The 24,812-nt window shown below is 47.1% G+C and overlaps 1 protein-coding gene across 2 annotated transcripts in view; it reads right to left on the bottom strand.

Moving 5' to 3' along the window:
- Nucleotides 1–24,812, bottom strand: part of CENPT (centromere protein T) — a 1,372,670-nt gene that overhangs the window by 1,245,021 nt on the left and 102,837 nt on the right. For both annotated transcript variants that reach the window (XM_086945259.1, XM_086945260.1), the window contains exon 3: nt 233–338. In XM_086945259.1, the coding sequence (XP_086801385.1) occupies nt 233–338 (106 nt within the window). The remainder of the gene's footprint in view (nt 1–232; nt 339–24,812) is intronic.

The following is a 24,812-nucleotide window of genomic DNA, read 5'->3' as shown; positions in this document are numbered from 1 at the left end:
CGACTAGATGGAAAAGATTAGCATTTTTCTTTACATGATCTCAGCATGCAAATTCATCTTCCAACTGTCAACACCAGACATTACTGAATGATCATGGTTTGTAGAGTAGCTAGTGCCCCTTCAGTGAACATCACAAACTAAAGGTTTAATGTTTCTAATCCTGATAGCTACACTTATTAAAGGAGAATAAATGAACATGTAAAAAACACTTTCCTCTCACTATCTTACTCACTCGCTTCAGTTTGTCCTTCATTTTACTGCGAAGCATCACTGACGGTGAGCCAATTCCTGAAGACCTGGTTCTCACCCCACTAGGCATACTTCTTCCATCAGAAGATCTGTAATAAAAAAATTTAAAAATGTAAAACAATTCAGACATTATCATGAGCACTTAATTACGGTAACTTATTATTCAAAGAAAGCGCACTCAACACTGGCTGGTATGGTCATTATAAAAGAGTTGATATTAGAAGGATAAAAAAAGTCTCGCATTCATAATGCCTTCCCCTTGGGCTTCCTCCGATGATGAAAAAAAGATGGCATCAATGGAACATTGTGGAATAGAAGGAGTATCACAAGTAGCACAACTGAACTTTTAGAGGGTGAACAACAAACGCCATGTTCACCACAAAGCTGTGATTCTATGTCAGGACCGGAGGCTTCAGATTATGCTATATCTTCCTTCGCTTTATTAACATAAAGTCTCCACAGCAGCTTAGGAAAAGATATATAATAATAACAAAAAATGCTTTAAACATAAAGCATTGACGGAACGTTCAACAAATCAAACAACAACTCCCAAGAGTCTCTCTGCATAATGATAGTCCATAGTCCTTCCACTCTGTCCATCACCACTATAAATCCGGACTTCTCATCTTCTTCCTCCTCTTTCTTCGCTGCTCCCGCAGCCAGATAAGTGCTTTTCATGTTTTTTTCCCTTTTCGATATTGCTGATTGTGTTGTGTACGATCGTTGGGGGACTCACTGCATGGTTTATTCCCTTACAGAGTCCCCGGTCGCGGGAACGTTCTTCGTTCCTACGCGATCTTTCTTTCCCACTTGTGTGCGGTGCGTAAGTAGACCGCCAGGGGGCGGCCTGTCGTCTCGCCGACCCTTCGGCGCGCCTCCGCATTGCCAGGAGCCGCGCTGTGGAGTCTGCTTGCGCAGGAGCCAGCCCTCGCGTACCCCTCTGACACCTGGTGCCCCGGGTCTGTACTTTTCTGCTTCTGACGCCCCGTTGGGGTCTGTATTGCGGCTCTGACCGCGTGAATCACCTTCGGGTGACCTTTGTGCACCTCTTTATTCAAAGTGTGGCTTAGCGCGCTTGAGGGGTGCGAAGACCCGGTCCCGGCGAGGAGGGTCTGCGCGCTTGGGGGTTGGTGCAGCCCACCTGCCACGTCAGTTGGCCAAAAACGTGATCGCAGCCGGTTGGCCTGCCCATATCCGAGTTCTATCTCGACTGCCGCCCCACAGGGTGCCCCGGATTTGTCCTTGGTTCCAGGATGGAAGGGGAATACGAGGAGGAACCCTACCCCTATCTGCAGGACGACGAATTTTACCAGGCGGTGGACAATTCGATTTACCGCTGCGTGACGGAGGTGGTAGGCCCCATGGAAGACCGCCTTTCCGCCCGCATCGTGGAAGAATGCGCGAAGCTGGCATCGGCGCATGTGCCTCCGACCCCCGATCTCCCGGGGACGTCCGGCGGGTTGCCACCCGCCCCGAAGAGGCCTTGTAAGGAGGGGCCGTCATCGGAGGCCCAAGGTGTGGACAAGGGCGCGTTTGAGCGTCTTCGGGACGCCTTCCTGGCAAAGGCGACGGCGGTGCCCCCTGCGCCCTTGGTGGACCCTAGTGCTTCGGGGGACGTGTCTACGGCCCCCGCCTCTCCAGTGTACGACTCTCCGGACACCAATGACGACGGGGAGTCGACCCGATCTTGGCTTCCGGCGTCCTCTGCCAAGGAGATGCCTCGAGATGAGTCGGGCATGCTGGACCCGGACGAGATCGTCCACCCCCGCTCCGCGGCCTGGACACCGGGGGAGACGGTGGCGAAATTTGTAGCGGGCAGGCTGCGCAAGCCCCTGGAAAAGGAGGCGAGGGGTTGCCTGCGTGGGGAGTGCCCTCGGCCAACTTTGGAGGGGAAAATGGCCATGACCCCGGAATTGGATCCCAAGATGGCCACCTTCCTGGCGAAATTTATGAAGGACCCCAGGAAGGGAATAGATCGGTCCTGGCGGGCCTGCCAGGACAAATTGTTGGATGCAGTTGGGCCTGCCACGAAGATCCTCGATATGGCGGAGGAGGCTAAGGCGCATGGCACTGTCATTTCTCCGGAGGTGCTTTCGAATTGGGCCCAGAGGGTGATAGTGTTCTTGGGCAACGCCAACTGTGCCCTGTCTCCGGAGAGGCGGCGTTCGCTCCTGATCAAATTGGACCCAAAGTTGGGGGACCTGGCCTCGTCGGAGGCGGGTGCTGTGGCCCAGGGGGGCCTCTTCGGCGAACCCTTCATCAGGGAGCTGGGCAAGTTCGTGAACACGTTCACGTCGCTGGATAAGGCCCAGTCCAGCATTAAGAGGGTGTTTCACCAGCGTTTCTCCGGAGGGGCCGGTCACGGTAGGGGCCGCGCGATCGGCCGTGGCCAACAGACCAACAATAAAGGACAAGGCTCCGGAAGAGGTCAATACCAGACCTCTGCCAACTTTAACAACTTCTACCCCACCAGAGGGCAACGCTTCGGCGGCAGAGGGTTCAGGAAGAACTCCGGACAAGGAAATGCCCCCGGTAAGTGTCCTTTGTTTGGATCAGGTTCCTATTGGGGGGCGACTGGCAAGCTTTTACGGGGAGTGGGAATTGCTCACTGCCGACGCTTGGTCTTACAAACTGTACGAGGGTTCCACATAGAATTTTACGACCGGCCCACGCAAGCGATGCCCCCGCGCCCAATGGTCTTTTTGGAGTCCAACGCGCAGTTGATAGACGGGGAGTTCTTGGACTTGCTGCGCAAGGGGGCCATCCGTCTATCAACGCGCCACCCACACGGGTTCCTCAGCAACGTCTTTTTAGTGGACAAGACGGATGGGGGCAAGCGACCTGTGATCAATCTCAAGGAATTCAATGGGTGGTTGGTCTATCGACATTTCAAGATGGAGGGTATCCACCTCCTTCGAGACGTACTCCTCCCTCGGGATTGGATGGTGAGACTGGATCTCAAGGACGCCTACTTGGTCGTCCCCATCCACCCCCCTCATCGTCGTTTCCTACAATTCCTATGGGACGGCAAGGTGTTCGAGTTCACCGCACTGCTGTTCGGTCTTTCATCGGCCCCGTGGTGCTTCACGAAGGTTCTCCACCCGGTAGTGGAGTTTCTCAGAAGTCAGGGGGTCCGTATGTTAGTTTACTTGGACGACATCCTCCTCATGGGACAGTGCCCGGAGGTGTTGGCGGGCCAGCTGCGACAAGCTGTCGGTCTGCTCCAGAGACTGGGGTTTGTGGTCAACGGCTCCAAGTCGGTTTTGGTTCCCACTCAGAAGATCACCTTTTTAGGTTTCGTGGTGGACTCGGTGCAGGCGGTCTTGAGCCTGCCGGGTCGGAAGGTCACAAAAATACGACACCTGCTTCGGCAGACGATCGCGAGGGATCGTACGTCCCTGCGACATATCATCAAGGTGGTGGGTCTTCTCTCGTCCTCCATCCTGGCGATTTTCCCAGGCCCACTGCACTACAGGGCTCTCCAACGTCTGAAGGCGCAGCATCTGCGCCGTGGGATGAGTTACGATCAGTGGGTCCCCCTCACGGACGAAGTGAAGGAGGAAATGTCATGGTGGCTGTCTCACATGGAGGCATGGAATGGTCGGGCGATCTTCGGTTCGGCTCCGGACCTTATCATAGAGTCCGACGCCAGCAGGTCGGGCTGGGGCGCCCGGTGCGGGGATTTTTCCACCGGCGGCGCCTGGTCTTCAGAAGAACAACGATTGCATATCAATTGTTTGGAGCTCCTGGCGGGCTCCTTCGCAGTTCGTTGTTGGACCAAAGATTCGGTCAAGGCCTGTGTCCTGTTACGGATGGACAATATTTCGGCGGTTCGTTATGTGAACCATCTAGGAGGCCCTCGTTCCAGCGCCTTGGCGGACCTGGCGAAGGACTTCTGGGATTATTGCCTGTCTCGTCACATTGCGGTGACGGCGGAGTATCTGCCGGGTCAGTCCAACCAGGTGGCGGATTGGCACTCCAGACATTTCAGGGACGCCAGCCAGTGGAAGCTGGATCCGGAGGTTTTCCGGTGGCTGCAAACTCTCTGGGGTCCCTTTTCGGTGGATCTCTTTGCGTCCCGTCTCGACCACCAGCTGCCGCGTTTTTTCAGCTGGAGGCCGGACCCTCCAGCGGAGGCCACGGACGCCTTTCTGCAGGATTGGAGTCGGGAACAGCCGTTTGCGTTTCCCCCGTTCTCCATGATCATGCGAGCGGCAGCCCAAATACGCTGCCAGGGAGCGGAGCTGGTGTTGGTTACGCCACTCTGGAGGTCTCAAGTGTGGTTTCCGGTTCTTCTGGAACTTTCTTGGGATTTTCCAATCCTACTCCCCCTGTTTTCTCTGCTCCTGACAAATCCGGATCAGGAACCTCATCCCCTCGTCACGCAGAACTCTCTCCGCCTCGTGGCGTGGAGGCTCTCAGGAGACGCTGGTCGCTCCCAGGCCTTTCGGGGTCGGCTGAGCACTTGCTCTCCAAAGCATGGGCCGATAGTACGACGAAGCGTTACAGATCCGCTTGGCTTAAGTGGATGCGTTGGTGTTTACGAAGGGATTTGGATCCCTTGGTCGCAGGCCTCGTTCCCGTGCTGAATTTCCTGGCGCATTTAGCCGACAAGGACTTGGCCTATAGAACGATCAATGCTATTCGATCGGCGATTTCGGCAGGCCATGACAACATCGATGGCCACCCAGTAGGGGAACATCCTTTTGTTTGTCGGCTTCTGCGGGCTATCCGCCTCGCGCTGCCTCCTGAACCCAGGTACTCCGTCCTTTGGGACGTCAATTTGGTTCTGAATTTGTTCTTGTCTTGGCCGGCCAATTCCTATCTGTCTCTTAAGGAGCTGTCGGCAAAGTTGGCCATGTTGTTATGTTTGATTTCTTGTAGACGCGTCTCTGATGTGCGCGCGCTGGATGTCTCTGCACGCATTTTTTCCCCGGATGGGGTTACTTTTACCGTGGGCCGACGCACTAAAACGTTGTCACGGTCCATTTCATATCCAGCTTTTCTTGACACTCCTAAGTTGTGTGTTGTGCAATGCCTCAAAGCATATGAGGATCTGACCTTGGATTTGCGCCCTCCGGGCGAGCGTCAGTTGTTGATTGCCCTGCGAAAGCCACACAAAGCTGTCTCCTCTCCCACTATTGCTCGGTGGGTGCGGTGGGTCATGCAAGAAGGGGGCATCAATACTTCTCTCTTTGGAGCACACTCCACCAGGGGGGCCATGGCCTCTAAGGCATTCTCAGTGGGTGCTCGTTTGGAGGACCTAATGCGAGCGGCGGATTGGTCCTCGGATTCCACCTTTAAGAGATTTTATTTTAGGCCGGTGGTGGATTTGGCCCAGTTGGTGGTAAGTAAGCTTTGAACTAGCATAATCTGAAGCCTCCGGTCCTGACATAGAATCGAAATTTGCCTAGCTTACGTAACGGTAAGTTTCAATTCTATTAAGGACACGGAGGCGAGGATTATCCCACCCAGGCTACAGTGGTGTCTCTACCCACCCGTATGGCAGTAAGTAAAGCGTTTTCCTTTACATTGTCGGTACTGTACTAGTCACTGAATGCTCCTCGCCTTATTGTCGCATTCCTGGACCATCTCGCTGATGCTGTTTCTTTTTCGACAGGCAACGAGGGTGCTAAACAGGACCAGTGAGGCTCAAGCGTGATCTGCGCGAAGAAAGAGGAGGAAGAAGATGAGAAGTCCGGATTTATAGTGGTGATGGACAGAGTGGAAGGACTATGGACTATCATTATGCAGAGAGACTCTTGGGAGTTGTTGTTTGATTTGTTGAACGTTCCGTCAATGCTTTATGTTTAAAGCATTTTTTGTTATTATTATATATCTTTTCCTAAGCTGCTGTGGAGACTTTATGTTAATAAAGCGAAGGAAGATATAGCATAATCCTCGCCTCCGTGTCCTTAATAGAATTGAAACTTACCGTTACGTAAGCTAGGCAAATTTCGATTCTTCAATATAAAAAACGAGAATCCAAAAGATCAGCTAACTAAGTTGAAAAATGAGTCATCTATCTGTCCATTGCCAACATGCATGCCTCCTACTGATCAATGTTGAGACCCAACAGTGTTAACTCTGCTCTGACTAAAGTCCAGCAAGACTAAAGGTTAACAAGCATTTACAATGCAATGGCCTTGGCTTTGTTAAAGTTAGAGCTATTGGCATTGCAAATGACATTTTTTTCATTTTTTTTAAATAAATAAATGGTATTGTCATTTACAATGGCAATAGGTGAGCATTAGAGAGTAGTAGAGAGTATTAGCGGACAGAGAGCCACACACACTGAAAGACACACACACACACACACACACACACACAGAGAGCCACACACACACAGTGAGCCACACACACACTGGCTCTCCCTGTGACTGTGATGCCCACTGCTGGCACGTGTCATCATTGCATTCTTATAAGCACCGGTGCGGCCTGCACTGCGCCCTGTACCCTCTCCATGTCTGAGAAAGGCCCAGGCGTGCCTTTTCTGGCCTTAGCTTGACCAGGTAAATGCCCACCGTCTACCCACCTCTATGTTTTTTTTAAACATCTTTTTAATAGGCCGGGTCTGGTGGCTCAGTGGATTAATGTATCTACTGCAGGGGCCTGTGTTCGACCTCATGGTCAAAAGTTCGAATCCCGGTGGGCCCACTCATCCTTTCATCCGTCTGAGGTCGATAAATGAGTACTTATGGTATTAAAGTTGGAATCATGCAATAATCACAGTTAATTATTTATTGCGAAATAGTCATAAAGTTGGGGATCGAGTTATTATTGCTGAACATTTTTTATGTTTTGAATCTGATTAAAAACAAGCCCAGCAGGACACAGGCGCCCAGCACCGTCATGGTGGGGAGGAGGCCTCATTGTATGGCATAAACATATGGCCCTGTATGTAGGAATTTAATAATGAGTTATTTACAAATAACATCTTTCTGAGTAATTACTGTTAGCCAGAGTGGCCTAGTACCGTATTTTCCGGCGTATAAGACGACCCGGCGTATAAGACGACCCCCGACTTTGGCAGAAAAATTTTAGGTTTAGTGCTATACTCGCCGTATAAGACGACCCCCCACTTCCAGCGCAGCATAGCCATTCCGAGTATGTACCGGTATTTTGAACTTACCGTATTAGTCTAGTCCTCCTCCCTGTGGGTGAGCAGTAAGGCTTTATCAGTGGGCAGTGGGTACCTATAAGCGTTTATTTTACAAACTGAAAGACTGAACGCAAAGAAATTGGTTGTAGAAACAATCTTGCTTTACTCGGAAACATTTTATTTAAAACCATATCAAAAACTGTCACTTCTGAATAACGGCAAACATAAATAATGTAGTGCATGAAACAGTGCAAGTGCATTAAACGTTCCATAACTTCCCATAAATCCAAGCGATTTCTACAGGATTTATAACGTTCCCTTTAAAAACCTTCAAAATCCTCCTCTTCGTCATCTGATCTCATAAGTAAGTCTATGAGATCTTGTGGTACATCTGTAAGGCAGTCATCGTATGGATCTTGTACCAATTCCGTATCAGATGATGTGGTCTCTTCTTCGGCATCCTCTTCACCTTCCCACAGATAGTCGTCCTCCATACCATCTAATGAGTTCGATATGCCACACTTCTTGAAAGACTTTATGACTGTTTCTGCATCGATGTCGTTCCAGGCCTTTATGACAAAGTTGCACAAAACATCCAACTGTGGCGCACGCATGTTTCCTCCTTTTGTGAATGTTTTTTCACCGCTAACCATCCACTCATTCCACTGTTCTCGGATGCGATCTTTAAATGGCTTGTTTAGGCACACATCCAGTGGCTGCACCAACGATGTCAGTCCTCCAGGTATAACAGCAGCATCCGTTTTCAGTCTTGCCAGCCTTTGCTTGGTGCTGGGAGTTAAATGAGCCCTGAACATATCCCACACCAGTAGACTACGCCTTTGTAGAAGTCCACCTGGTCGCCTGCTCCATACGTTATCAAGCCATAGCTTTACCCCTTCTTCATCCATCCATCCTTTCTCATTAACATGCACAAAACAACCAGCAGGAAACTTGAGTTTCGGCATTGTTTTCCTTTTAAAAATAACCATTGGCCTCAGTTTGCCACCATCAGCTGTGCATGCAAGTACCACAGTGAAACTGGACTTCTCATGTCCTGTTGTTTTTATTAAAATTGTCTTTTCGCCTTTTTGATGGACAGTTTTGTTGGCGATCATATCAAAATTCATCGGAGTTTCATCCATGTTTCCGATGCTACTTAGCGCATACACATGTTCATTGCGCAGCCTAATGACGTAGCGATGGAAGCTATGCATTTTGGCATCAAGATCCGCTGGTAATTTCTGGGCAATTTTTGTCTTTTGCCGCAATACCAGATTATGCCTTCCCAAGAATCTGGTACACCAGGACACAGTGGCCTTAAATCTGTGGCTGAGATCGGGATTAGATTTGGCCCACTGAAGTGCAACCAAGCGGATTTTATTTCGGGTCACGACATACCCGCTTTGCCGATGCTCGGCCACCATGTCTGCTACATGCTTTTCCAGTTCTGGCCAATGTGGGGTGCCTCTTCTTAGTGCACACTTGCCCCTTGGCATACTCCGCAATGCTTGCTCATTTGCTCTCCAGGCCCGAACCATCTTCTCTGTCACTCCATATTGCCTAGCAGCAGCACAGTTATTATGTTCCGTGGCAAAAGCCACAACTTTGAGTTTGTAGCTGGCTTCATATTTTCTTCTCCTTGCCACTGCTGGAGCCTTGCTGAGTTCTAGACTGCCAGCCATTTGCTCTGGATGCGCTGCTGGAGCCTTGCCGGGTTCTTCGCTGTCTGCCATTTGCACGGAATGTGCTGCTGGAGCCTTGCCGGGTTCTTGACTGTCAGCCATTTGCACTCGATGTACGGTACTGGTGCTGTACAGAATGGACAGGTGCAGAGACTGTCTTCAACACCACACGTACGGTACGGCAAATACGCTATCTGGTCACGAGACTGTTTTTCCTCTTAGCAACAACCAGCCAATCACGGCAAGTGCTCTACTGCCTTCGGGAACATTCGGGAACATTGTACAGTCCCCTTTCTATGCCACGCCCATGCCAAGGGGAGAGGTGAGCGTGCCAAAACGTGCCAAACGTGCCAAACGTATCAACACACTGGGCGCTGCCATCTTCGGCGTTGGCTGCCCATTACCATGTACCGTGTTTCGGACGTCCTGCTGCCTCGTCCTGCTGCCTCGTCTGCCTGGGGATGTGCAAGCGGTTGGAGGCGCGTGTACAGCGGCAGCGGCAGTCGAGGTAAGACTCATGGCGCCATTTGCTCGCTTGTGAAGCGGTTTGACACCTTCGAGTGAAGTCCTTGCTATGAAAAAAACGCTCGCTTTCGATACTTCATGGCGCGGGGCCTGGGTGTGGACGTTGCCAGGGTCGGTGGCTGTATTTTTTGACATAAGGTGTGTTGTTTCTTGTTATTTCCTATTGTGAAGCGGTCTGACACCTTCGAGTGAAGTCCTCGCTATGACAAAAACACGCTCGCTTTCGATACTTGCACAATTCATGGCGCGGGGCCTGGGTGTGGACGTTGCCAGGGTCGGTGGCTGTATTTTTGGACGTTGCCAGGGTCGGTGGCTGTATTTTTTAACATAAGGTGTGTTGTTTCTTGTTATTTCGTATTGTGAAGCGGTCTGACACCTTCGAGTGAAGTCCTCGCTATGAAAAAGCGCATGAAAAAATACCATAAAATTTTATACCCGGCGTATAAGACGACCCCCGACTTTCCAGAAAATTTTAAGGGGTTAAAAGGTCGTCTTATACGCCGGAAAATACGGTACTCATTTCATGCACCGTGAGTGATGGAAGGCTGAGTAGACATGCTGGGGCCTACGCCTGCTGGCTTCAAAGATCCCCGTGCGGTTCAGGCGCACACAGACTTTCACAGGACGGGTTGCGTGTGTCTTCGCTCGCAGACACACAGGATCTCTGGTTCATCACACGAGGCGGAGGCAGCGACGCGCGTAGCACCGGGCTTTAACCGGCTATTAATGACCCAGCTGATCAATCATTCCGTATTAGCCATGAAAGAAACCGCCCTCAAATTGCTAATATATTCCCCGGCTGCCTTGGGGTACCTTTGCATTGAGAGGATTGAGGGGTCGACCTCGGATCTGAAGAAAAGGGATCGAGTCTCGGCAGAGACGCTCAACATCCTGTGGTTCTGGGCAAATCACTTAATCTCCTTGTGCTTAACAAAAATGAATGAGACACAAAAATCCCTCTGTAATAGATGCCACATTGTACACAAATGGAAGATGCCTATGTGAAACTGTGGCAACACTTATGCCTTCTTCTGGCTGCCTCTCCAGAGGGCTCGTCTAGTCTCAGAGGCCTCTCGTCTGCCCTGTACCACCCTCTCCATGTCTGAGATAGGCCCGAATGGATGCGGTGTCAGGGTTGTGTTGTTTTGTGGGTCTCTCCCCTCTGCACTGGCTCGCAGAAAAGCACTAGCCTGCATGACACACACCCTCCGCACACTGAAAGCATAGATGTGAATGGGAATTACATGGAGAGGGTACAGGGCAGACGAGAGGCCTCTGAGACTAGAAGAGCCACTCTGGAGAGGCAGCCAGAAGAAGGCGACACTCCCCAGGAATGGAATATAGGGAACGCTGGTGTAAATATTCCTAAATAAAAGAACAGCACAGAGACGTCTCAGTGACATGACTGGGGGATGTCAAGCTTTGTTAGTGATTACTGAGGCATACGTGTTGCCACAGTTTCACATAGGCATCTTCCATTTGTGTAGAGTGTGGCATCTGTTACAGAGGGATCCTTGTGACTCTGATGGTGGAGCATGCGGGAGAGAGATGTTTGTGTCTCCGAAGGTGCCGCCTGCTTTATGCAGGAATCTTTGTTTCCGAAGGTGCCGCCTGCTTTATGCAGGAATCTTTGTTTCTGACTGTGTAGCTAACATTCTTTTATAGAGACATTACATAACACGTCTAACATTGTCCGGCTCTGGTGTACATCCTCGTGTGGCAGCTATGGCCTGCACGCACTCCTGTGTGACTTAGGAAAGGTGGCAAGACTGGCAGTTTATCGGATTACTGACACATGGCGCAGCGCTGCACAACACCACACTTGAAAAGCAGACAATCCCTCACCCAGAGCATTGTGTTACACACACCCCTTACTGAAGCCCTGTTGGAACTCCTGTGGTGTCTCTGCATGCCACCGGGCAAAAGATATTAGTGCCAGCCTAGTGTGCAAGTAAGTATGTTTGATGGCATTCATTTTAATGAACGGTGTTGAAGTATATGCAAATATACAGTATTGCCTGACAGGGATGGAACTATTTTAACACACGTGGTTACCACAGAACATTCGACGATGCAAATATAGTTAAAAAAACCCCATAAAAATATCAACAATATCACAACCGGAATATACACTACAAAAATATTGTGAAGGTAAGTACATATAGCAAAGTACAGTTTTAATATACCTAAATCCACATCATGTACTTTGACAATACATACAACGTACATAGATGTTTAGTCTACCTATATATACTTACCATCAAAGTCCATTTGTAGTCAATACTCGGGCTACAATAATTTTGTAGCACAGAATGAATGAATGAATGAATAGTTTATTAGTCAATTAAAACCATAAACACAACCCGAATCATACCGTACAATACATCTAAGAAAAAGTCTAAAACATATAAGCTTCTTAAATAAATAAGTCTCCTGCAACCATTGCACATTGAAGCGGTAAACCTCATTATTTGCTGCCCTTGACCAGTATAAAAATAAATATGTTGCAATCAAATTATAAAAGGCAGTTGGGTGAACCAGCCCGCCCAACGCCTTTCAACAACTCAAGGCTAATTGATCGCAGACCGACCTTTTCCCTGGTTGGTTATCGTGTGAGTTCTTTACCATGCGGCCGGCTGTGTTTCTGCAGGTGAATACCATTGTTCAAGACTAAGAGTGGTTAAAGTGCCTTTGTGCAGGTCCACGGAGCGGGTTAAATATATGTGCTTTACTAATTGGTCAGTGGTAATTCCTCTAATAAAGTGCCAGTGTGCAAAACTATGTGCTGTTGAAGTGCCTACTTGCAGGGAATGTTTTGAGCAAATCAAGAATGAATCAATATTTGAGTAAGAAAGCAACAATGATCTGTCTGCTAATTGTAAAGACTATAATGTCTTTGAAAGAAACCTTACACCACGGTTAGAGAAAATATATTCCTATTTAATTTTTTGTATTCATATTTTTGCAATACTTTTTATATCAATAAAAAACACAAAGGTTGCCCCAGAACAGGAGCGTGCAAAAGAAAAAGGTGTGATTCAGAAAATGAAAGCAAGTGAAAAGAGAGATAAATAAAGAAATGGTGATTAAGAAATAGTTTGCATTATTTTACAATCAATACTGAACAAAATTTTTCATTGTATTGAACACCTGGCCAACAACATAGTTTTTTCAATCTAATCACAAAACATTGTAGTACATGAGCCTAAATATCATCAATTTTGCACTGTGTACAATGCTAACAGACAATTGGTCCAAGGTGTATGTATTGGAGATGTCGACGTTTCGACTCGACTTATTCCCAAGCGGCGAGTTGGACCTGGGGATTGCGAGTCTTCATCAGGACTAAAGGTAAAATGGGGCAACCAGGGAAAATTGAATAACCCTAAAAAAGAAGAATTGAGGAAATTACTATTCGTGGTGAAAGTGATAGCCTATCCCCCAAGTGGGGTATGGCAATTTCTCTTACCCTTGATAATAGAGCAAGTGATGTGGGGAGATCCGAGTTTACCACAACTCAACAGGTATCCTGTAGAGACAAATTGAAATCCAGAATGTATCTAGATCAACTAGTATGCAATTCGTCAATAATTACTATTATGGCCGAGTCATCATATTACCTTGAATTCATATCTTTATCCATGTCAAGGGAACGTTGCTTCATATATGACATGGTATGGGGTACCTAAAATTAATTAAATTACATCAGTATACCATAAACTAGATCACTGATAGGTACCGAGTAATTTATATGTGTGGCGGTGTAAATTACCTTATTTGCAGATTCAATCAATGCACCCAAGTCGGTAAATTGCGGACTTCCACTCCAGAATTCAAGAAACGCTATGGGAATGACAATGGATCCTCATTCATTATATGACATTGGTGCCACTATATGACATTCATTAAGGTGCAATAATCAAGAGACTATAAAAACCTTGTGGAGCTTACCTGAAATTAAAATGTACAGTTTTCAGGTAAGCCATGTGCAGAAATACTCCTACTCAATTTTGGGAGGAGCTGTGTGAGGGGACAAGAATCAATGAGTTAATTATCACTCAAGGTACTAGCGTGGTTGTGTGTGAATAGACCAACCATGTTAAAGGGTTCACACCTACCCGCTGTTTGTTACGATCTCATCGTGTTCATCCGAGCCTCACGGTGCTAACGGATGTCCTGGCCGGTTTAAAGTCAATTAAACTGCTGCTTGTTTGGCGGCAAAACTGTGTAAGGAAGCACACGCAGAACTTAGTTCGGATGTTGCCCGGGAGGCGAGTGAGTGCATACATGGGACGATCAGTCGGTGCAAATGTGCTCTCCACCTACCCGCTCTTCCATACAATGGAAAACGTCTCAGTCCGAGCCTCAAAATGCTTCAAGACGCCGTCGGTGAACGCAACAGGTTCTTCCGCATAGGTAAATACCCAGACTTCTGAGCGCAGTCTGCATAGAGAGGGGACTGGTTGTGGCGTATTACTGCGTTTTTCACCCTTTGGAAAATTGTAGTTGACAGATAGAAAAAACAAAGTTCCAAGTCGGCGCGAGCTGAAAAATCGCCTGAATTTGAAAGGGCGATATTTGGAATAATTAAAGCTCTTTGTCCGAAAGCGAGGGTGATATTATTAATGGGTCACTACCCTTGCTTAAATATTTATTTTACCACTAAGAATAAATGGTAAAGACATCCAAAAGATTTATAGCGAATGGAACTCGATTCATATTGGAGGAATGGAGACATCAGGGCCACTGTGTAGAAATAAATAAAGGACTAGGGAGGTAATTCTGAACCCTTGGATTGTCCTGGATACTGTCGGTTCACAATCGAGTTGCCACATGAGCTACAACGCCGCCATTACTCAAATATTTGTTTACCAATAAGGTTAAGTAATGATGCAAATGAGAAGGACCGAAAAGGGATTGCTCGATTCATACTTAGGATTTTAAATTATCCACATTGAATTGTCCTGGATAATATCAGTTCGAAATCGAGTTGGCACATAAATTGCACACGATGATCAGATACATCAAACATGATTAATAACAAGATTACATTAAATGCCATGATGGACCATAGACGTTATTTGTAACTGGTGACGTAGCTTTTATATATGCTGAGAAGTAGAAATTGTCCATTTTGAAATATCCTAGGTACTAACAGTTCACAATCAAGTTAGTATATAAGCTAAACAACGGTGATCAAATACATCAACAAACAAGGGTAATAACTAGGTTACATAGAATACCATGATAGACCGTAAATTGTTATTTGTGGCTAATGACATCGCTATACCCATGGTTACTTTATCCTAAATTCTCAACTCATGTAACGTTATGAAGATCTCTCATAATTACATAGTTATTTATAGCTGGTGACATAGTTATACCCATTGCTACTTTATCCTAAATTCTCAAACCATGCACCCAGACGTTACAAAGATCTCTCATAACTACATAGATGATATATTTTTTATATGAATTGTGTTGACGGCATAATACAATCTAATAAAGTTAATAACATAGTTCGGTCTGTAATGGAAACATTGGACAATTCAAGACATACCAGAACATACTCCCGCCTACTGGGATGTAATCATATTCCCAACAGTGCCACCTGTTTGTTCATTTCTTCAAGCTCATTCAACCCCTTATTGACAGTGTTTAGAGTATGTATCCATTTACACTCTCTTCTATTTAAGATGTTATGTAGGTCACCTCCTCTGGGATTGCCTGTTATTTTTTCAATGACCCACTACCGTAGGCTGTTCTCGGGGTGTTCAAATCTGCTGAAGTGGTCAACCAATGGTGCACCCTGGACTTTGCACCTTATGCGGCTCATGTGTTGCAGAATCCGACATTTTACTTTCTGTGTGGTCCGACCCACATACAGAAAGCCGCACGGACATGCAACCGCATAAACTACCCAAGAGGTGTTACAGTTGGTATGTTGGATGAGCCTGTATGTTCGCTCATTGTGGTCAAACGTGTTACACTCTAGTGTGAGGGGGCAAGCCTTGCAACTTCCACACTTTCTGTGGCCTTCAACTGGTGATGCTCCCCAAATCGTCGGTTGGCTCAAAGGTAATTTGTGTGGTAACAGTGCTTTCACCAGGTGGTCCAGAATATTCCTACCCTTACGGAATGCATGTAAAGGTGGCGGCATCCCACCCAATTCACCACTGATTAAATGCCAATGGCGATTTATACATTTTTTGATGTTGTTACTTTTGGTGTTAAATGTCGTAACACAAACCAGCCTGTCTCCCTTGGGTTTTTCAGTGGTGCACAGTAAATGCTCTCGATGGTTGTGCCAGGCTCGCTTTCTGGCTTTTTTGAGGAGCCTAATGGGATAACCACGCTCACTCAATCTCAACATCAGGGTGGCAGATTCCTCTAGATAGTCGTCCTTTTTGAAACAATTCCGCCGCAACCTCAGGAACTGCCCAAAGGGCAGGTTGTCCCTAAGGTTGCGTGGGTGATGACTTGTATACCTGAGGAGGGTGTTTCGTTCACTGCTTTTTCTAAACAAAGTGGTATATAGCTTACCATCTTCTGTTTTAATTTTTAGATCTAGAAAATTGATAGACAGTGAGTTTGATTCCAAAGTAAATTGGATATTGTTGGAGCAGGTATTAATCCAATTATGGAAGTCCCTAAGTTCAGGATCCCCACCGTTCCAAATCAAAAGAACGTCATCAATATACCTTACCCACAATAAAATGTTATTGAGGTAAGGATTATATTGATTGAGAACAAATCTGCTTTCATACTCGCTCATATAGATGATGGCAAGATGATGGGATAGGGAGCAGCTACTATTGCTGTCCCTAGCCTAGGGCTTTCACAAGGCTTTCCAGTTTCTTTCTAGTGTTTATGCAGTACCATGAAGCGCTAAGTCGATGGGCAGTAGTCTCGATGATTTGTGGGCAGTGCTGCGACCCATTTGGTGTTTATAGGACACCGGATTCCTCACCACTGTCAACCCTGCATCCAAGAAGCTCCCCATAAAATCTGAGGAATGGGGTCAAACAAGGACGGTGACAAGGCACTGATAATCAGCCCTGTTCTCAACATTGCATCATAAGAACTAACAAAATCTTAACTGGCCCGGAGCCTGAATTCTTCCAGTTCCAGTATTTAACAATTTGATACTCAAGATAAAATACAATCCCCAAAATTGCACAGCTGGGCACTACAACCACAAGACCAGATGGATACAGCAATTAACAGTGCACTGACTCCTCTTTGCTCTACATACACAATAAGGGAGCTGTATTCTACTGTTTTGTTCTTCTCCCAAAGACCCACACTTTTGAGTCACTCGGGAGCGTACTTCTGTAAGGCATTAAATTGTAAAAATCTTCTTAGACTCGACAATGGCTTCAGAAGAAGGATATCGAGAGCTTGTATACCTGCATCCCGCAGGATGAGACCATAAAAGTGGTTAAGGAAGCGCTAGATCAAACGGCGTGGGATTTCAACACCACCCGGGATTTTGTAGTTGACTGTGCCACCCTCGCCCTTAAACGTAATTTTTTTTAATACGAAGGACAACTGTATTTACAAGCAACAGGAACTTCGATGGGCAGAACTTTTGCCCCATCAGTAGCGGGCCTCTACGTTTATGACTTTGAGTCTAAACACATCCTGAATCCTATGAACCCATACGGCAATAACATCGCCGTATGGCGTCGATATATAGACGATGTGTTCATGATCTGGAAAGGAGATGAACCAACTCTACTCGAGTTATATGCCTGGATCAATACGTGTAATGACCACCTGAGGTTCACTCACAAACACTCCCAGGACGAACTGACGTTCCTGGATGTTACCATCATGATGGAAGGCAACCGACTGGAAACAAAAACCTTTTCTAAACCGACAGCAAAAAACAACTTGTTGCATTACACCAGTTATCACCCCCGGGCCCTGCGGGAGAACCTCCCGTATGGACAATATCTAAGGATACGGCGTAACTGCAGCACTCTGTCTACATACAAACAACAGGCGAGTGTGCTGACTAATAAATTGGAGAAAAGGGGACACCCGTCAAGGATCCTGAACACCAGCCAAAAGAGAGCACGGAACCAACAAAGGGAGGCATTGTTGGAAGATAACCCCACTCCGGAAAGGAACGAAATCCCTCTAACCTGTGTCACGACTTTTAATCCACTCTCTAACGCAGTGAGCAGATGTATATCTCGGAACTGGAGAACTATCACCAGCATTAAGGCGCACTGGCAAAAACCACTCTTTTCTTATAAAAGGGCCACCGGTTTGAAAGATTCCTTGGTCCACACACGACCAAGAGATAACAACAACCACAACCGACCACCGAGTGTTCTCAACGCCTGGAGATTACCACCAGTAACGGGGCATCACCCCTGCGGCAACTGTAGCATCTGCCATTTGACATCTCACACCAAATTCTTGAACTTAACAGATGGTACACGCTGGGTTCAACGTAGACACACTAACTGTAATACCACAAACGTGGTGTACTTGATCACATGTAGATGCAAGTTGCAATACGTTGGGATGACATCTAGACGAGTCAAAACCAGAATATGTGAACACCGCAGCAATATTCGCTGCAGAAAATCAACGACGAAACTCACCACTCATTTCTTGCAAACCAACCATACACCCAACGACCTCGAATGGACAATCTTGGAACATCTGGAAGGCAGCTCAGAGTCCCTGCTATTCGAGAAGGAGCAGCGCTGGGTGTACCGCCTAGGCACGAACTCTAAAGGCCTGAATGATGAGATACCGTGGGGCAGTGTATTACGCTGACGGGTTGAATCATGAGAACTGGAATTCTGGATACTAGCAAGAGCTTGCATGCCCATAGCCAAGTACCCAACACACACCAGTAGGTACAGGATACATCCGGGTCCGTAGACACCTCACTGTGTAGGGGTGTGAATCACTTTGACTTCCCCCAGATGACGAAAATCCACCTGGCTTTATAGAAATGGCTTTTAATATCTTGGCATACAATTGTGGGGGAGCGTATCAATAAAGCAGGCTAAAAGTGTATTGGGTCAAATACTTGATCCCTCACTTTCATTATTGCCCTCCAGCATCTTCAAGACTGGGGATTCATGCTTTAAGTACATTCACTCTATGACCAGGGGCCATTCTAACTATTCATGGCTTGGTTTTGCTAATACCACAATGAGGGACCACAACCAACTTGTGCAACCTGGTAATTATACCAACAATATTTAATCTTTGCAGGCATACCAACTAAGAGTCCCTTTTATTTGACTTTATTTCGTTCTGATAATCACTAAAGCAGACCCAAGGTGTGCCTAGAACGGGTACTCGAACCCTCTTACTTAGTGCTATCAGCACCGACTCACCCACCTCCCCCGAGACATCATTCAACCAATCCCGTTACCCCACACACCTTTGTTGCCAATCAACCGTTGACGCAGGGCTGATCTCCCGGCTTTACAGACCCATGAGGGCCGTACTAACCATGTAAGAGCTTTGGGGATATAAATAGATTGTTTCTTGTTTTCCTGCATCCCCGGGAGATATTTTCATTAAAGCCACTCACTGCTCGGTTTTAAAACAACGTCATGAGGAACCCCCTCCTTTCCTCTGGTATGACCTACAATTTGCTTCATCCGGTTTGGGCCCCTTTGATTTGTGTATTATTAATTAATCTAGTATCACACTTTTTCAAAAAAAACGGACCCAACAAAATCCGGACCCGAGCCGCGATCGGAACGGGGACTCGAACCCTTAGGTTTGTGGCTGTAAGCACCGATCCGCCTACCTCCCACGTGGGATTACTCATCCAATCCCGCTGGCTCAAAACCCTCACTGTCAAATCATCCGTAGACGCGGGGTGTTGCCTCCGACGTCATGGACACACGAGGGCTGGACCAACTAATCAGGGTATTGTGTACATAAACAGACCGGCGATTAGCTTCCGGCATTGCTGGGAGACAGTCGCAGACCGTGTAGGTACACGGAGGGGAGCCGCGTGCGCTAAAGTAAGTTGAATCTCCACCCTGCCACCAAGGCGAGCACTCGCATCTTTCTCCTAACGATCTTTCCTACCCACCATGTTTTATAGAAATACGCCGCGTGAAGACATCCCACGCTGTCATTCCTGTAGGGGCGCATCCATGTCCCTGCTGAAGTGAGTCTCTGCAGTAATTAAATTCTTTCTCACTCACGTGGATTTTAAAATCGCTTTTGCTTGCTTGTCACGCTGTGAGAGTGACCCCCGTCCCATAGTATGGGCTTATGGTTCTCCATTAAGATCTTAGAATACACTGGCAATTACTTTCCAAAAATACTGTGGCTCACCTAATTTCACCGCTTTTAGAATGAAAAGCGCATGATACTTTGCTCGCTCCTAATGACTATGGAGCACTATCTGGACACGGACCTAATTGCAGGGACGGTCCTAGTGGCTAATTTAGAAGCACCGAAATCAGGGATTCTAAGATAGTTTTGGCAGCACATGGTGGCACATATAAGATACATGATGCCTAGACCTACCTACATGTGACAACCATGATTAAAACTTCAGAAATGAAGATAGTAACCCACCTTCTTCATGTCTATATGTTGTGGTCTTGTCTGTCCCTTTTTGTTTCCACAGGTCTTCTCATACATCCCTACCAAGTGTGTAGCGTGGTGTTGACGGATATTTTCCGTGTACTTTCACTGTATATATATATTTTTTTCACACTTAGAGCCTCTCGGGAGGGTGCGCCTTAGCGCGCGCACACCACCGGAGGACTTTTATATAGGTCCTGAAGAAAGCTGAGCGACACGCTAGTAACAGCTGAAACATGTCGACCAATTTATGCCTTTGAACTAGGATTCCGGTTCCTTAATTAAGAACCTGGGGAGTCCGCTCACTTTGTTTTTAATTAATGCGGGGTGGCCATTATTAAAAAAAATTCTAAAAGGCACAACCCTTGCATTTTTTTAATTTTTTGACACATTTGCACAATCACAGTTAGTCACCTCATAATTTGGGCACTGTTGCACTCACCACATCCTGCTCCGCTGTAACCAGGCGTCGTAGCACGCTGGGGAGACATTCGGTCACCCCAGCGGGGACCCGAAGATGAAGCATGTCACCAACTAGTGGTGAGTGAGGGTCCTTTTAAGAAGTAGGGTCTCCTCCCCCCACCCACGACTGGGTGACCAACAAGCCCCCAGACTCTTCTCCAAGTTGGGAATAGTCTTCTGGGCACAATCTGGGACTTTGAGACTACCCCGCTGTGTGCTCTACACGCGTGTGAGCATTGATCACGCGTGCGGCGCACAGCGGAGTTTGTTTTTAACAAACCTCACAATTATCACATTTAATATCTTTTTGTATCACAGTCACTCCTTTGTTGTGTATTTTTCAGAAGAAGGCAGCCAGCCTTCACATTTAAGCTACACTGTCTGTCGGTCGACATATCTTGTTCCTAATCTTCAGTTCCTCTCATGGGCAGACTTCATCAGGGTGGTCTGCAACACCCAGCAGTTTATTTTCTTCACAAAAAGATCTTGCAGCAATTTTCCTTCCTTTAAAGGAAAAGAAAGACAGAAAGGGTTCCCCACTGGCGGAAAGCAGTGTGCACTTGGAATAGCCGTATCCTGCTACCCTCAAAGCATATGCCCCTTTTCAACTTAGCCTGTGCCATAATGAGTTATTTTTTTGTACAGACAAGCGGGAGCTAGGTAGAACAGCCTGCTGGGTTCTCTTTCATTTTGACTATGTCTTTTAGCAGAATTGGAATTGGCAGAAAAGCGTAGGCAGACATCCTTCACAATCCTATCAAAAGAGTATGTGTCTGCCTATGTAAGAGTGCCACTTCTTGTTGGTCTTTGACAAAAAGAGGCTTATTTTTGGTTCTTGTGGTCTGGAATATTTCTTTCAGGACACTGTCCCGCAACTCCCACTCGTGAGAATCCTGTAGCGTTCTGCTGAGGCAATCGGTCAATTCACTGCTCGTGCCTGGGAGATGTTCTGCTGTGAGGTTTAACCTGTTAGAAATAGACCAGTGCCAGAGGTTTAGTATGTCTGCCAACAGAATATAAGAATGTGTCCTACCTTGTTTGTTTACGTGAAACATAGCAGTGGTGTTGTCCATTCAGAATAGTACTTTCGAGCTCATGAGAGGAAGGACTGTAGTCCTCTACTGAACGATCGGAGCTCAAGTGCCTTTATATGTGAACATTTCTCCTGTGGCAACCACAGTCCTCTGGCAAACAGCTCTTGGAGGTGAGCTCTTTATCCTTCCTTTAAAACATCTTTGGGGATTGGGAATTGCAGCGCCGGCCCAACGAGGAGCAAATGCCCGATGATGAAGCATGACACCCCTCGGGGTGCGTGAGGGCAACAAGAGACAAGACATTCTTTCCCCTGTTTGATGGGCCCGCCCCACCTAGGACCTTTCTTTTTTCTTTCTTTATTAGAAGGCATATGGGTGATTTTTTGGACCCTGCCTTTGGAACAGTGTCCTCCATTTGTTATAAATGTCCCTTTGGGGAGTTTGAGTTTGAGCTTTAAATTATTTTTAAAGCGCACGTACACCTGACGGTTTCATGGCGCTACAGTATGCCGAGTCCTTGAGAGGCGAAAAAGAACAGGGGGGGGGGACTTGTGAGAGACTATTGGGGGAAGGCTTTAGAGAATAGAAAGGTTTTTAAATCCTTTCTGAAGAGCAAGTATTGGGTGGAACATCTAAGATGTGCTGGGAGGGAGTTCCAGAAGATGGGGGCAAGCGTGGAGAATTTAGAACCTCCCCATTTTTTTCGGCGAAAGCGGGGGACTATCAGCAGATGTTGAGAAGCAGAGCGTAGTTCCCTGGCGGGGGCATAGGGTTTGATCTCCGAAGAGATAAAAGCAGGGGCGGAACCTAGCTGGGCCTCGAAGGCTAGGCAGCCCACCTTAAATTGGGAGCGTTCACGAATGGGGAGCCAGTGCAAGGATTTTAAGAGAGGAGTGACGTGATGGGATTTGGTGAGGTTATAAACCAAGCGGGCAGCTTGGTTCTGAACCAGCTGTAGTCGTCGTACATTGTAGGCAGGCATGCCGTGGTAAAGGGCATTGGCATAGTCCAAGCGAGAGACGACCATAGCAAGTACGATAAGTTTTAGGGCCGTGAATGAGAAGAAGCGGGAGACCTTGCGGATAGTACGGAGAGAGAGAAAAGAGGAGGAAACCACCGAGCTCACCTGGGAGTGCAAAGTGAGTTGGTCATTGAGTTTGATACCGAGGGTTTTGATAGAGGAGGAAGGGGAAGGAGGGGGCCAGAAGAGGGGGGACCAGGGACTGGAGCAACCACCTGTCAAAACCAGCTCTGTTTTATCTGGGTTTAGTTTCAGGTGGTTGTGATTCATCCAGTCCCGGATGAAGAGCATTGTGGATTGGAAATTAGATTTAGAGTCAGGGGATTGAGAGAGAGAGAGAGAATATGAGCTGGAGGTCATCCGCATAGTTATATACGGAGACCTCCATTTGCTGAAGAGCAAAGATGAGAGGAGCTATGTACAGGTTAAATAATAATGGGGAAAGAGAGGAGCCTTGGAGGACCCCACATAACACCTTCCGAGGTTCAGCCGAGAAATCGCCCAGGCCCACCGCTTGGGTGCGATCACTTAGGAAGGAGGACAGCCAGACCAAGGCCGAGCCACCGATCCCCGCCGCCCTGACACGGGAGAGTAAGATGGAATGGTCCACCGTGTCAAAGCCGGCGGAGAGGTCGAGTAGTACCAAGGCCTGGGGAATGTTAGTGTCCAGTCCCTCTCTAAGGTTGTCAAGTACTGAAAGCACGACTGACTCGGTGGAGTGAGCTGGGCGAAATCCGGCCTGGCGGGGAGCTAAGACTCGGTTTTCTTCCACGTAGGTGGTGAGTACTCTGGTGACATGTCGCTCCAGAACTTTCCCTAAGAAGGGGAGCAGAGAAATGGAGCGATAGTTGGCGGGGGCAGAAAGGTCCGCGCCAGGTTTTTTTTAGAATAGGGAGGATTATGACAGTTTTGAGAGTAGGGGTAACCACGCCCTGAGAAAGGGAGTGTGAAGGTACTCATTTATTGTTACTGTATCTTTAATGTACCAAGAACCTTTGCTGTAGTGGTTCTGGAACCTTGCCTTGGTTGTGTTCCCTCTTGATCAGTTACTATGCTGTCTCCTGTGGATGAGGTTTAATAAATACCTCTTGGCTTACTTTTCTGGTTCCTGAGCTTTCTTTCATGCAGAGGACACCACATTTTTATGGCGACGATCGGGTGAACCCACATCACTTTCCACCTCAACACAGAGACTGAGAAAAGAAGAGAATTTCCCCTTCTCCTCCAGCGGCAGTTAAATACAAAGAAAAAGGAAGCGGAGTCTTCCCAGCGGGTGATACAATTAAAACGGTGAGGAGTAAGGTGGGAGGCTTCTCGAGGAGATTATTTTTATTAAAAGGAAAAGACTGTCTTTAGCTGAAAGAGTCAAAACGAACAATGCTCGCGCTGAACAACGCTCGTGCTTAAAGTGCCCTGCTCGCGCTTATGAAACTGACATCAGAGTGTTACACGCGCATTGATTCTTTTGCTCGCGCTTAAATTACCTTGCTCGCTGTTGAGTAAATACCAACAAGGAAAGTAGTTTTCAGAAGTTTAATGGTACAAATGAAGCACAGCCTGCATATACATCCACTGTCAAGGAAGATCGGCTGTAACTGACCACCAACACAGTTGGAGCCAACAGCTACATTACTTACACACCAAGGACGTCTCGAGTGATGCACAGTTGAATCACAACATCACTCGAGACCAGATTGAAATAACAACATTGGCACGAGTCGGCGCGAGTCCACGCAGAGAACAGCACGAGAAGAACCTCGCACTAAGCATGTACTCGCGCTGACTCGTGCAGTGCACAACACAACACACCTTCCCCCCTTATGGAAAAAAAAAAACACTGTACATTATACTTTTTTCATAATAAAAGCAACAAAATCAGATAACCACTTTGGTTTCTTAGTGACTCTTTTTGGTACAGAAACAGTAGCATCTTGACTGGTGGAACTGTAATCTAAACCCGCAGTAGTGGTGAGAGTAGAATCTTGATTGGTAAAACCACCACTTGAACAGCAAGGTGAAACATCTGTAACATGAGCGTCCTCATCCAAAAAAGAGAAATCAGCATGTTCAGGAACAGGCTCGTTACAGTAAACATCCTTATTGGCCTTGAGAATAGCAATTCTACTCAGATTCCAAACCTTATTGTTGGATAG

This window comes from Lissotriton vulgaris, chromosome 12 (assembly GCF_964263255.1).
Source record: "Lissotriton vulgaris chromosome 12, aLisVul1.2, whole genome shotgun sequence".
Classification (NCBI taxonomy): domain Eukaryota; kingdom Metazoa; phylum Chordata; class Amphibia; order Caudata; family Salamandridae; genus Lissotriton; species Lissotriton vulgaris.
The sequence above is the reverse complement of the archived record's forward strand: the minus strand, read 5'-3'. Positions and strand labels throughout refer to the sequence as shown.